General features: G+C 23.3%; 1 protein-coding gene across 2 annotated transcripts in view; it reads right to left on the bottom strand.

The window, feature by feature from the left end:
- The window catches only part of LOC117168787 (microtubule-associated protein futsch), a 37,998-nt gene that overhangs the window by 1,095 nt on the left and 23,742 nt on the right, over positions 1–13,161 (bottom strand). For both annotated transcript variants that reach the window (XM_033354588.1, XM_033354589.1), the window contains exons 6-8: positions 8,677–8,944; positions 8,426–8,578; positions 3,018–3,160 (exon numbers count right to left, since the gene is read on the bottom strand). In XM_033354588.1, coding sequence (XP_033210479.1) covers positions 3,018–3,160; positions 8,426–8,578; positions 8,677–8,944 — 564 coding nt within the window. The remainder of the gene's footprint in view (positions 1–3,017; positions 3,161–8,425; positions 8,579–8,676; positions 8,945–13,161) is intronic.

Genomic DNA, 13,161 nt, shown 5'->3' with positions numbered 1-13,161 from the left:
CTTTTGGCATTTTTCAAAGATTTTTTAAAATCTTTAAAATGCTTGAAATCTTTGTTAACTCTTTCTTTAATCTTTGTTTGCGAAATCTTTTGTGTTTGTTTAGAATCATTGAAGTCTTTCGAAATCTTCTCAAATGTGTTGAAACCTTTTGAAATTGCTTAAAATCTTTTTGAAATGTTTTGAAATTCTTCAAAACCTTATGAATTCTTTTTAAAAAATTCAGAAATATTCTATAAGTCTTTTGTATTCGCTTGAAATCACTCAAATATTTGAATTATTTGTGAAATCTTTATGAAATTTGTTGTAATCGTTTAAAATCACTGGGATATTTGAGAAATCTTTCGTAATCGTTTGAAATCTTGTCACACATTTTTAAATCGTTTAAAATCATTGAAATTATTTGAAATCCTTGAAATCTGGTGTACATCACCCTTGTTGAAATCTTTGAAATTCTCGTATTGTTTTGAAATCTTTATGAATGTTTTATGAAATCTTTTAATATCTTTCAAATCCTTTGAAAGTTTAAAAATCTTTGTGCAATATTCGAAATCTTTGTGAATTCGTTGGAATTATTTTAACTATTACAAATCTTAGTCAAATCTTTTGATATCTTCTAAAATTATTTGAAATTGTTTAAAATCTTTGAAATGTTTTGAAATCTTAGAAATGTGGTTTAATATACCATTGTTAAAATCTTTAAACTCTTTTGTAAGTTTTAAAATCTTCGTGAAATGTTCGAAATCTTTGTGAAATGTTCCAGAAATTTTCGAAATCTTTGGAGAATTTTTGTGAAAACTTTTTGATCTAGTGTACACGCCTTTTTTAAATGTTTGAAATCCTTGAAATCTTTGTGAAATATTTTGCAAGGTTGATAAAATCTTTCTTGAATCTTTGTTTGGGAAATCTTTTGTATTCGTTGAAGTCATTGAATTATTTGAAATATTTTGACATCTTCTAAAATGTTTTAAAACCTCCTGAAATCGTTTCAAATTTTTCAAATCTTTGAGATCCTTTAAATCCTTAAAGTTTTAAAATGTTTGTGAAATTGCTGTGAAATCTTTATGAAATGTTAAAGATACCTAATCATTTAAAAGAAGGATCGTTACGTAAATTTTTTGTAAAATCCTGAATCACTGCATTTTTTGCCAATAATTGTCATCCAATGTTTGTCATACATGTAAAAACTAAGCCATTTCATTTTTTTTTGGGCCAAAAACTTCTAAAGAAAGCCGAATCGTAAATAAACAAATTCTTAATTTTTTGCGAAGATGAGTCGTCTTTGTGAAATCTTTAGGAATATTTTAAAACCTTTGTAATGTCTTTCAAATCATTGAAAGCTTTGTAAAGTATTACAAACCTTAGTGAAACTTGAAATTTCGGTGAAATCTTTTGACATTTTTCAAAGCTTTTGTAAAATCTTTAAAATGCTTGAAATCTTTGTTAACTCTTTCTTTAATCTTTGTTTGCGAAATATTTTGTGTTTGTTTAAAATCATTAAAGTATTTCGAAATCTTCTCAAATGTGTTGAAACCTTTTGAAATCGCTTAAAATCTTTGAAATGTTTTGAAATTCTTGAAATCCTTATGAATTCTTTAAAGAAATTGTGAAATCTTCTCTAAGTCTTTTGCATTCGTTTGAAATCCACGAAAACTTTGTGCAATATTTTTAAATCTTCATAAAATCTTTTAAAATATGTTTGAAATGTTTCTTTAATATTTGTTCGTGAAATCTTTTCTGTTCGTTTGAAATTATTAAAATCTTTTGAAATTTGTTGAAACCTCTTGAAATCATTAATAATCTTTTAAATGTTTTGAAATATTTGAAATCTGGTTGGAATCTAAAATTCTTGAAATTTTTTGAAATCCTTTAGAATTCTTTTAAATATTTGAGAAATCTTTTGTAATCGTTTGAAATCTTGTCAAACATTTTTAAATCGTTTAAAATCTTTAAAATGGTTTGAAATCCTTGAAATCTAGTGTACTGCACCCTTGTTGAAACCTTTGGAATTCTCGTGCTGTTTTGAAACCTTTATGAATGTTTTATGAAATCTTTGAAACTCCAGTGAAATCTTTTGACATCTCCTAACAAATTTTAAAGTTATTTAAAATCTTTGAAATGTTTTAAGTTTTTTGAAAGTTTTAAAATCTTTGTGCAATGTTAGACATCTTAGCGAAATCCTTGTGAATTTATTGGAATCGTTCAAATTATTACAATTCTTAGTAAAATCTTTTGATATCTTCTACAAAATTTTGAAATTGTTTAAAATCTTTTAAATGTTTTCAAATCCTACAAATGTGGTTTAATATACCCTTTTTAAAACCTTTGAACTATTTGTAAGTTTTAAAATCTTTGTGAAATGTTTCAAATTTTTCAAATCTTTGAAATTTGGTCTGCATTACCCTTTTTCAAATCTTTGAAATCCTTTAAATCTTTCTAGTTTTAAAATGTTTGTGAAATTTCTGTGAAATCTTTATTGAAATCTGGTGTGCACGCCTTTTTTAAATCGTTAACATCCGTGAAATCTTTATGAAATGTTAAAGATATTAAAAATATTTTTAAATGTTTCAAATATTTTAAAATATTTTGAAATCTTTAGAAATATTTTGTAACCTTTTGAAACCTGTTGTACACTCAAAAACCGAGAGGTCAACCTCTCGAAAAATCAGTTGTATGGCCATGCCTTATTTTAATTCTGAAACTGAATAACATCGAAATTTTTAAATAATAATTTTTATAATTTCTAAATTGAACACCTCAACAGAAAGTGGCTTGAAATATCTTTATTTATTATGTAATAAACTTGACGAATAAAAAAATTTTCAGCAGCAAGATTTTTTCTAAATGAGATGTTTCTTTCATAACAGACTAAAAGATTTAAATTACTCTTCGCATTTCGATAAAATTGCTGTTTTAAAAGAAAGAAAAAAAAAAGAATAAAGTTTTCAAGGCTTAAAAAAGTTCAAGGAGAGATAAAGTAAAGATAAAAGAACATTTGAAAGAAAAAAATAATTGCTTACTCTGTTTTGTCTCTCATCAATCTATAAATCTCAAACTGATATTCGCCTTCGGCGGTAAACAAGGCGGGATCTAAAGCCAAATCGTTGAAAATGCAGCAGTTTTGATAAGACATACGTGATAGCGTAAAGTCAATAATTGCGACCTGGAACAAATTAATTACAATCAAATTACAGGCACTGCATCGTCAAAAAAGAGCTCAAAAGTGAGCAATGGGGGAACTTTTTCACAAGAACGGGAAAAAGAATAGGGAAAAGATTAAACATTTCTTTTTACATTTAGAAAATAAACCATCTTTTTGCGCAAGAAATTGTATAGTTGTTGAACAATTTTAATGCTTTCTGCCATTAAATGCCACGGGCTCACTTCGGAGATCGAAAATAATGTAAATATTGACAAGATAATGTTTATACATTTTTCAAGTATTTAAAATGTTATTCTTCAGTCATTTAGTAAAAATTCCTATTTATTTATCGCAGACTTCACAGTCTTTTTCCTATTCTCTTATTTTCCAATTGTCCTCATTTTTCGTTGAAAGCAAATCTTTTTTTTTTGTTTGTAAAATCTGTTTCGGTTGAGAATGAACTTTTTTATTTAAAATTTACCATTTCTGGTTGAAAAATAACAAATTTTGTAGAAAATTTATCCTTGTTGGTAAGAAATCAATTTTTAAGTTAAAATTTTTTTTTCTGTAAATTAATTTTTCGTTGAAAATCAAGTCTTTTCTTGAAAATTTATATTTGTTGGTTAAATACATCTGTTTTTTTATTAATTTTAATGAAAAAATATTTTCTTTTTGTCAAAAAGTTATTTTTAAATGCAAATTTTACTATTTAAATACTGCATTTTTAAATAGAAAGATGAATTTTTAACCGAAAAAGATTATTTTTCCACAAAATACATGAATTTTCAATCAAATAGTTCAATTTTGAACTAAAAAGTTTCAGTTTTTAAACAAGAATAGAATAGTTACATTTTTAGTTACAAAAATTGTTATTATATATAAAAAAAACTAATTTTGAAAAAAAAGGTTAAATTATCAAAGTAAAATTTTTTAAACTAAAATTACGAATCTTTAACAAAAATAAACGAATTTTAAACCAAAAATATGAATTTTTAACGAAAAAGTATAACTTTCAATCAAGTAGCGATATTGTTAACTAAAAGTATTATTTTTTGACTGAACTCATGATTACTTAACTTAAATACTTAAATTTTAAAACAAAAAGATCAATTTTCAAAAAAGATAAAGTTTCTATTCAAAAGACGATTTTTCAACAAAAAAACTTGAATTTTGGACAAAACTGTTAAATTTTCAACTAAAAGAGACAAATTTTTAACCAAATAGATGAATTTTCAACTTGAAAATAAAAAATCTGAACCAAAAAGAAAGAGTTAAATTTGCAGTTTGAAAAACATTAATTATCAACACAACTGATAAATTTTCAAATAAAATTATTAACCTTCAACGGGAATAGTTGAATTTTCAATCAAGTTTCTATAAAAAAAATTTTAACTAGAAAAGATAAATTCTCAAACAAATATTAAAGTTATATTTTAAGTTGAAAAAATTAATTTTGAATTCGAGATGAACTTTGAATTAGAATGACGGAATATTCCATTGCAATAGTTAAATATTTAGTTTAAGGAAAAATGATTTTTAACAATAAAAACCTAATTTAAAAAAAAGTAGTTACATTTTCCAACAGTAAACTTTCAACAAAAATGGTGAATCTTCGACTAGAACAATTATATTTTTAACCAAAAAAGTCGAATTTTCAATTAAAGATCATTTTTCAACCAAAAATTGTTCTTTAATTTTTGTCAAACTGACTGACTTTCAAACAAAGAAAATAATTTTCGAATAAAATGATCAATCTTAAGCCAATAAAATTAATTTTTAACAAAAGAGTTTAAATTTCAACCAAGTAATTGCATTTTTTAACATGAATTGAATTTTCAGCTAAGAAATATTTGTAAGTCAAGAGAGAAAAAAAATGCAAAAACAAACTTGAATTTTTAAGCAAAAAGATGAATTTTCAATCAAGAAGATTAATTTTCTACCAAAAAGTACCAATTTTCAACAAAATATATACATTTTTATTTTTAAAAACTTGAATTTTTAACTAAAAAGATATGCTTTGAGGCAAAAATAGAAAAAAATATAATATAATAGAAATATAATAGAAAAAAATGAAGTTAAAATTATTTTTCAACTAAACAATAAAATTTTCAATTAAAATGATAAATATCTTTAAACAAGAAATTAATTTTTAACAAAAGAATTCAAACTTCGTCCAAGTAATTGAATTTTCATTCCAAAAAATACTAATTCTGAACGAAAAATGTAGTAATTGGTATTTCTATCCAAAGAATATTTCAATTTTTTGAAAATTATTTATAATTCAACCAAAAAAGGCGATTTTTCAACATTAGTTGAATTATTTTTGAATTTTATATTGCCATTAAAACAGAAATATGCACGCTCTTGAAAAAACTTCGAATTTAGACAAAAATCCCTGACATATCAAAGTAGGTTAGACACCCTAATAATAGATAATTCTGTAAGTCTAAAAAAAACTTTCACTACTGGCGGTTATTCGAGTCTTAAATAGTCTTAAGTCTTTGTAGATGCAAAACCAAAAATCCAGGATGGCCGGTTGAATCGACGAAATAAATTTCCGGTTCGCAAACATTTTTTGCGGCCAATGAAATTTAAAAAATGGAACACTAAAGCTAAAAAATTGTCCACTTGAGGTAATAAAAATTGAGCTGCAAATGAAAACACTCAAAATGGAACTGTTAAATTTTGAACTTTTAAAATTGAAATTTAAAAGATTTTAATAAAAAAAATTTGTATTCAAATAAATCCACGTTAATCATTTTCAATGCTCTAAATTAAAAAATCATTCAATGAACTTTAAAATTTTCAAAATTATATAATATCAAGTAATTTTAAGCTAGAAATATTAAATATTGAAAACTTTTTAACTGAACACTTCTTAAATTAGAAATTCAATCATTTTCTTTTGAAATAGTTTAAACATCCTTGGAAAACTTTAAAATTTTATTTCTAAATCTTGAGAAATCGAGAGGTTGTTTTAAACTGGTTTTAAATTTAAAACTATTTTGTAAATTTTTTCAGAACTTCTAAATATCTGTCAAAATTAATCGATTTTTTTCTACGATTTTCATAAAATCCTGCAAATTTTAGAAAATTTCTTTACAATTAGGATGTATAAATAACAATTGAACATTTATTATTTGTAGGCGAAATTTGAGTAATTTTAAGAGATATTTAGAATTTTTGAAAAGATTCAAACTTGATGTAAAACTTGAAATTATAGCCTCACATTTTAAAAATTTTTTCAAGATTTAAACAAATTTTTCAAAAAAGATTCTAGCAGATTTTAAGAAAACTTTCTAAAATTTGCATGATAATTTTTACTCTTTTTAACTCATAAATATCTCTTAAAATTACTCAAATTTTTTCTACACATGTTCATTTGTAAATTATACATCAAAATTTAAACTTTTCACTTACAAATTAAGCATTTTCAAATGCAACAATTAAAATTGTAACGTTAAAAGTTTTAAGGCTCTTCGAAATTTTAACGATTCCAGGCTTTCTATGTCAAACAATTTAGTTAAAGATTCTTAACTTTTAAATATTTGCTTTCAATTTACTTATCTTAAATAAAAATTCAAATATTGATAAATATTCAATAATTAATCTTTTTTTTAATTGTAAAATTCTAATAGAGAGGGTTAAAAATTGAATATTTTAGACTGAAACAATATTTTAAATTTAATAAAATCCTTTAATTAAGAATATATTATTATGAAGTTATTTTTAAGTTGAAAATAGTTCAATCGTATTGCCAAATCGTTTTTGTTCACTTTTTATTACTTAAGGCATAGGTAAATTAAAAAAAAAATTATTTATTTATTAAATAAAAATGTTTTTTATCAAAAATTTTTAACATCACAGGATTTTATTTTTTATTTGTTCAAGTCTTTAAGAAAGCATTTAAAAATTCTTTAAATTAAAAATTTAAGCTTAAAAATAAAATTTTTTTAATTACGCATTGTAAGTTAAATATTTAAAAATATACATATTATATATTTAAATTAAATTAAAAAGCATAAAAATTCAACTAATTATTTAAAAACTGTTGAAATCGAACATGAACAGATTTTTCATCTACAAATTTCTAAAATTCCCGGTAAAAAAAAATGCACTGTCATTTCCCGGTCTCTTAAAATTCCCAGTTTCCTGGTCTAGCGGCCACCCTGTATTTTCATAGTTTACAATATTTAAATACATCAATGCTAAAAATGTAATATTCGCCTTGTAGAATTATTTATTTACATAATAATTTATATTTTCTCCATACATTTGAATCATTGTCGGTCTACAAAACCCGGTATTCAAATTTGTAATTATTTTTTAAATGTTTTAAAACCTTGTAAACATCTTCCAAAATTATTATAATTTGTCCTAAAATGTTTTACAAATCCAGCAAAATTAAAAAAACTGAATAAAATCTTCCAAATTTTTTTTGACAACTTTCGAAATATTTTGAAATCTTTCCCTAAATATAATTTTTCAAAATAAAGAATAATTTTCAATTTTACTAGTAATCTTAAGAGAGTTTTTTATACTTATGAAGCCTTTCACGCTTCCTAAAAAGCTTCTAAATTTTTTTCGAAATCTGCAAAAATCTAAAGTTTATCTTCAATTATTTGAAATCATTTCAAGTTTTAAATGGATATTAAATATTTTTAAAACTCCTAAATATCTCTTCAACTTACTGAATATTTTATAAATTAGAACATGGCCATTGGTCAATTTTGTTATTTATACATAAAAATGCAGAAATTTCGCTTAGAAATTACAATTAAAAAAACAATTATAATTGTGACGTGCAAAGTTTAAATTCAGTTTTTTGAAATTTAAACAATTCAAGGACAATTTAAGAAAGCATTTAAAAATTCTTCAAATTAAAAATGTAAGCTTAAAAGTAAAAATTTTGAATGGAAAATTTTTGAAGTACAAAAATTTTGAATTACGCATTATAAGCTAAATAATAGCATAATTGAAAAACATAACAATTCAACTAATTATTTAAAAACTGTTGAAATCAAACGTGGACAGATTTTTCTTCTACAAATTTGTAAAATACCCGGTAAAAAAAAATCACTGTTATTTCCCGGTCCAGCGGCCACCCTGAAATTGTATTTTTAAATATTCTATATTCAAAAAAAAGGGGGGCAAGTTTTTTCGATAATAGGAGAAATTAAAAAACCGGAAACGCAGGGGAATAGGGGAAAGATTCTGAAACCTGAAATAGTGTCAAGAAAATAGTTTTTTTTTAACATTTTCAAATATTTTATTGAATTATATTACCTTTACACCACTAGAAGGAAAACATATTTCCTGGTCATCAAGTTTGTACGATACTTGAGATTTTCTAGACCTTGATATTAACACATTGCCCCAGTGCAAGTCTCGGTGCTCAAACTCGAGACTTTGTTCAGCGACAGCCAATGCGAAGGCAGTCTAATTATAAAGGAAGAAATATTACAGATTTAGTAGGAGGAATAAAAATACCAACAAAAAAAAAAAACTTTGGAAAATTGGCAGAATTTGATGCTCACCTGAAGAAAAACTGCATAAGATTCGCTGGCATTTTGAAAAACGAAAGCCTCCAGGTCCTGCCCGCCATGTCCAAGTTCCAAGGATATGTACAATTGATTTTCATCAAACATGGAAGGACAATCGTTTTCAGATTTTTTCTCGTCGTCATAGACCTTCCAGAGTTCAACTAATTTCGCAGGATACCTCCCTATAATGCATTTTATACTTTTCACTTCAACAAAGCCAGCTGTATTGTTTTTTTCACCAAATCTCAGATCATGAAGTTCCCTGAAAAAGAACGAGTGTTTTTAATTTTAATTGAAAAATATTGGCAAAATAGTGACATGTAATTGATTAAATAATAAAATTACATTCATAATTTTATATAAATCATGCAGGCCTTGGACAGAAAAGAATGCTTTTTAAAGTCGAAATTAGATACATTTTTTGTTTTTCTTACCAAAAAAACATTAGATTCGCCACTGTAAGTATAAATAAGTATAAATAAATACATAAAATAAAAACAACAAATGTAGTTACTTACTTTTTTTTTTTTGTTTCTGGCATAAAATCCTATGGATTTGCAAATTATGTTTATAGAAATAAAATTAATTGTTGAACCCATTACATATTTTTTTGTTGAAGTTATAATTCATGCAATAATTAAACAAAATAGTATTAGAAATGAATTCCATATTATATTAATAAATTTTCATTCTATGGTTGTATTTTGAATTAAAAAAAAATATATATTATTTAAATTCGAAGCCTCATTTATATTCAATCAATTTCTTATATCCGGGCTGCTAGACAATTTTGATTTCCAAAATCCAAATTTTTTTCAGATTTTTTTCCAATGTAATAAAAAAAATCGAAAACAAGTTTTACGTAAATTTCATCCTCAAAGTGCTATTTATTTGAACGATTTCAACATTATTTATTTTTATTCGGTAAGCGACAAATTTTAAAGTATTTTTAAACTAATTTTCAATTGTTTAAACAATTATGTGGCAGGGTGGCGAAAATTCTAGTTATTTCGAATCTTTTGACTATGTCAGTTATTAATCAATATTTTCTTTTATCAACCAAATCGATCCAAAAAATAGCTATCCATAATTTTACTGAACAAAATTTTGTTTCAGAAAATGATGCTTAAAAAAATAGGGTATAAGTTCTGAAAAAAGGAAATACTGAATTCGTTTTTTTAAATTAAAAACTAATTCACTGAAATGAAAATTTAACTGATACATTTTTCATTAACAATTAATCTTGTACAGTTTACATAATAAACTATTTAAACATTTTTAGAAACGAACCAAGTATAAACTAAAAATTAATTATATAAAATGTAGACAAACATCTCATCCATTGTTTACGCTATTTGGTTAAAAATTTATTTAATTTGTTGCAAATTCGTCTTTTTTGGTAGAAAATTAATCTTCTTAGTTGAGGATTTCATCTTTTTGGTTGAAATTGTAAATATGAAGTAGAAAATTGAACTGTTCTGTATAAATATCATATTTTTGGTTAAAAATGCAACTGTTTCATTCAAATTAATCTATTTTGTTTGAACATAAACTTTTTTTTTGTCGAAAATTTACCTCTTTTGTAGATAATCGTATTTTTTGCACGAAAATTCAACAGCTTTAATTGAGGCTTCAAGTACTTTATTGAACATCCGGTTTTGTTTGATAAATTCAACTGTCAATTTTAGATTGAAAACTTCTTTTTGTAAAAAAAAGCAACTATTACATTTTTCTTTGAAAACTCATCTTTTTAAGTTTTTTGGTTGAAGATTCATAATTTTAGTGCAAAATTGTTGCAGTTTTTGTGTTGTTCAAAATTAGTTTTTTAACGAAAAATTTTAATATTTTGTGGAAAATTCAACTGATTGGTTGAAAATGAACTTTTTTCAGGAAAATTTAACTTTATGGCAAAAATTCGTCTTTAGGTCTTCAAAATTCAACAATTAGGTACAAGATGAAACTCTTTCGTAGAAAAATATAGTTTTTTTGAAATTGAAAATTAATTTACTGAAATTTAAATTTAACTACTCCATTTTTAGTTAAAAATTGATCTTGTGCAGTTTAAAAATTAAACTATTTATTTAAAAAATTGTAGAACCCAACAAAAATATATATTTAAAATTATTCAAAATAAAATTGGAACCAACATCACATCCACTTTTCAAACTATTTAGTTCAAAATTTATTTAATTTGTTGAAAATTCGTCTTTTGCGGTATAAAAACATATTTTCGGTTCGAAAAATGATATATTTTGCTAAAAATCCTTTTTCTTCAGAAAATAATTTTTTTTTGGTTAAATTCGAACTGTTTTGTTTGTTATAGATGAGGATTTAACTATTTTATTGAACCGTCATTTTTGTTGATTTAATTTTAGCGGTTTTTAATTTTTATTTAAAATCTTTTCTTTTTTTTAAACATTCACAATTACATGTTTCGTAGAAAAATCACCTTTTCAGGTTCAAAATTCAACTCCTTCGTTGAAAGTTGAACTACTTTCTTCATAATTCATTTTAAAATTAAAATTAGTTTCCTTTTTTGGTTAAACATTAATTTTTTAACTGAAAACTGAACTATTTTGTTAAAAATTAAATTTTTTGCTAATAATTCATATTTTCAAGTTCAAAAATCAACTATTTTGTAGAAAATTCGCTTTTAATTTGAAAATTCACATACTTGGCACAAAATTAAATATTTTTGCAGACATTTTTTTTTTTTTAATTAACTCTCTTGAATCAAAATTTTACTCAATATTTGGTCAAAATTTGAATTGATTTTTTTTAGTTCAATAAAAAAAATGAAATAAATTATAAATTGTATTATTATAAATTCTACGAAAAAATATTTATTATATACCAATATTTTTCTATTTGAGTTAAACATAAATTTTTTAAATAAAAACTGAACTATTTGGTTGAAAAATAACAGTTTTGTAGAAAATTAAATATTTTTGTTGAATTTTTTGTTTTGTTTTATTGAAAATTAACTCTCTTAAATCAAAACTTTCACTCAATTTTTTGTCAAAATTCGAAATGATACTTTTTTTTATGAAATAAGAAAAATAATGAATTAAATTATAATATATAAAGATATTTGTTATATAAATTGTATTATTATAAATTCTACCAAAAAATAAAAATACTGATTATATAAACATATTTCTCTTTTTTGGTTAAACATTAATTTTTTTAACTCAAAACTGAACTATTTGGTTGAAAATTAACTTTTTTGCTAACAATTCATATTTCAAATTGAAAAGTTTTGTGAAGATTTTTTAAAGTTTGGTACCAAATTCGTTTTTTGGCTTGAAAATTCACATACTTGGTACAAAATTAAATATTTTTGTAGAACCTTTTTTTTTCTTTTATTGAAAATGAACTCTCTTAAATCAAAATTTTACTCCATTTTGTCAAAATTTGAATTGATGTTTTTTTAATTAAATAAAAAAAGTGAAATAAATTATAATATATAAAAACATTTTTCTTTTTTGGTTGAACATTAATTTTTTAAACTCAAAGCCGAAATATTTGGTTGAAAATTAACTTTTTTTGCGAATATTTCATATTTTCAAGTTCAAAAATCGTGTTTTGGCTTGGAAATTCACATACTTGGTACAACATTAAATATTTTTATCGAAATTTTTTTTTTGTTTTATTGAAAATTAACTCTGAAAGCAAAATTTTACTTTATTTTTGGTAAACATTTGAATTGATCTTTTTTTGTAGTTAAAAAATTGAACTATTTATTTTTAAATATTCTAGAAACCAAAAAATATAAACTGAAAATTAATCAAATAAAATTTGGATTTACATCACATTCACTGTTCAAACTACTTATTTGTAAAATTTCATGTAACTTATTGAAAAATCGTCTTTTTTTGTAGAGAATTCATTCTTCTTCGTACAAAATTCAAGTATTTGATAAATATTTATGTACTTTATTGAGATTCATCTTTTTTGGTAGAAAATTAATCTTTTATGTTGAAAATTTAACCATTTCGTCCTTTTCGATTCAATTTAACTTTTTTTTTAATTTTAAATAACCGATTAAAATTTTTGTTGAGAATTCATCTTTTTTCGTTGAAAATACAACTACTTTATCATTTCATAAGAGAAAGTAAGATTTACCACCTCCTCCATCATTAAGTTGGTTCGAAATTCTTATATAATTTAATATGTAATAAGTTGATGAAAAAATAGAGAAAATAAAAAGTGATTATCATTTTAAAACATTTAAAGACATATTACATTATAATTAAAGATAACCTGAAAATCCCATACGAAAATTTCCTACAGATAAGAGCGTTATCTTTACGATATTTTCCTATGGGATTTTAAGGCTATCTTTAAATGTAATCTAATATGTCCTTAACTTTTTTTTAACGATAATTACTTTATTTGATCTATTTTGTAAACAAAATTTTCATTAAATTCTATAATAATTTCAAACCAACTTAATGAAGTTTTAGAAAGCGAATTTTA

The sequence above is a fragment of the Belonocnema kinseyi genome, chromosome 3, assembly GCF_010883055.1.
Source record: "Belonocnema kinseyi isolate 2016_QV_RU_SX_M_011 chromosome 3, B_treatae_v1, whole genome shotgun sequence".
Lineage (NCBI taxonomy): Eukaryota > Metazoa > Arthropoda > Insecta > Hymenoptera > Cynipidae > Belonocnema > Belonocnema kinseyi.
Note: the sequence above shows the minus strand (reverse complement) of the source record. Positions and strands in the feature narration are given on the sequence as shown.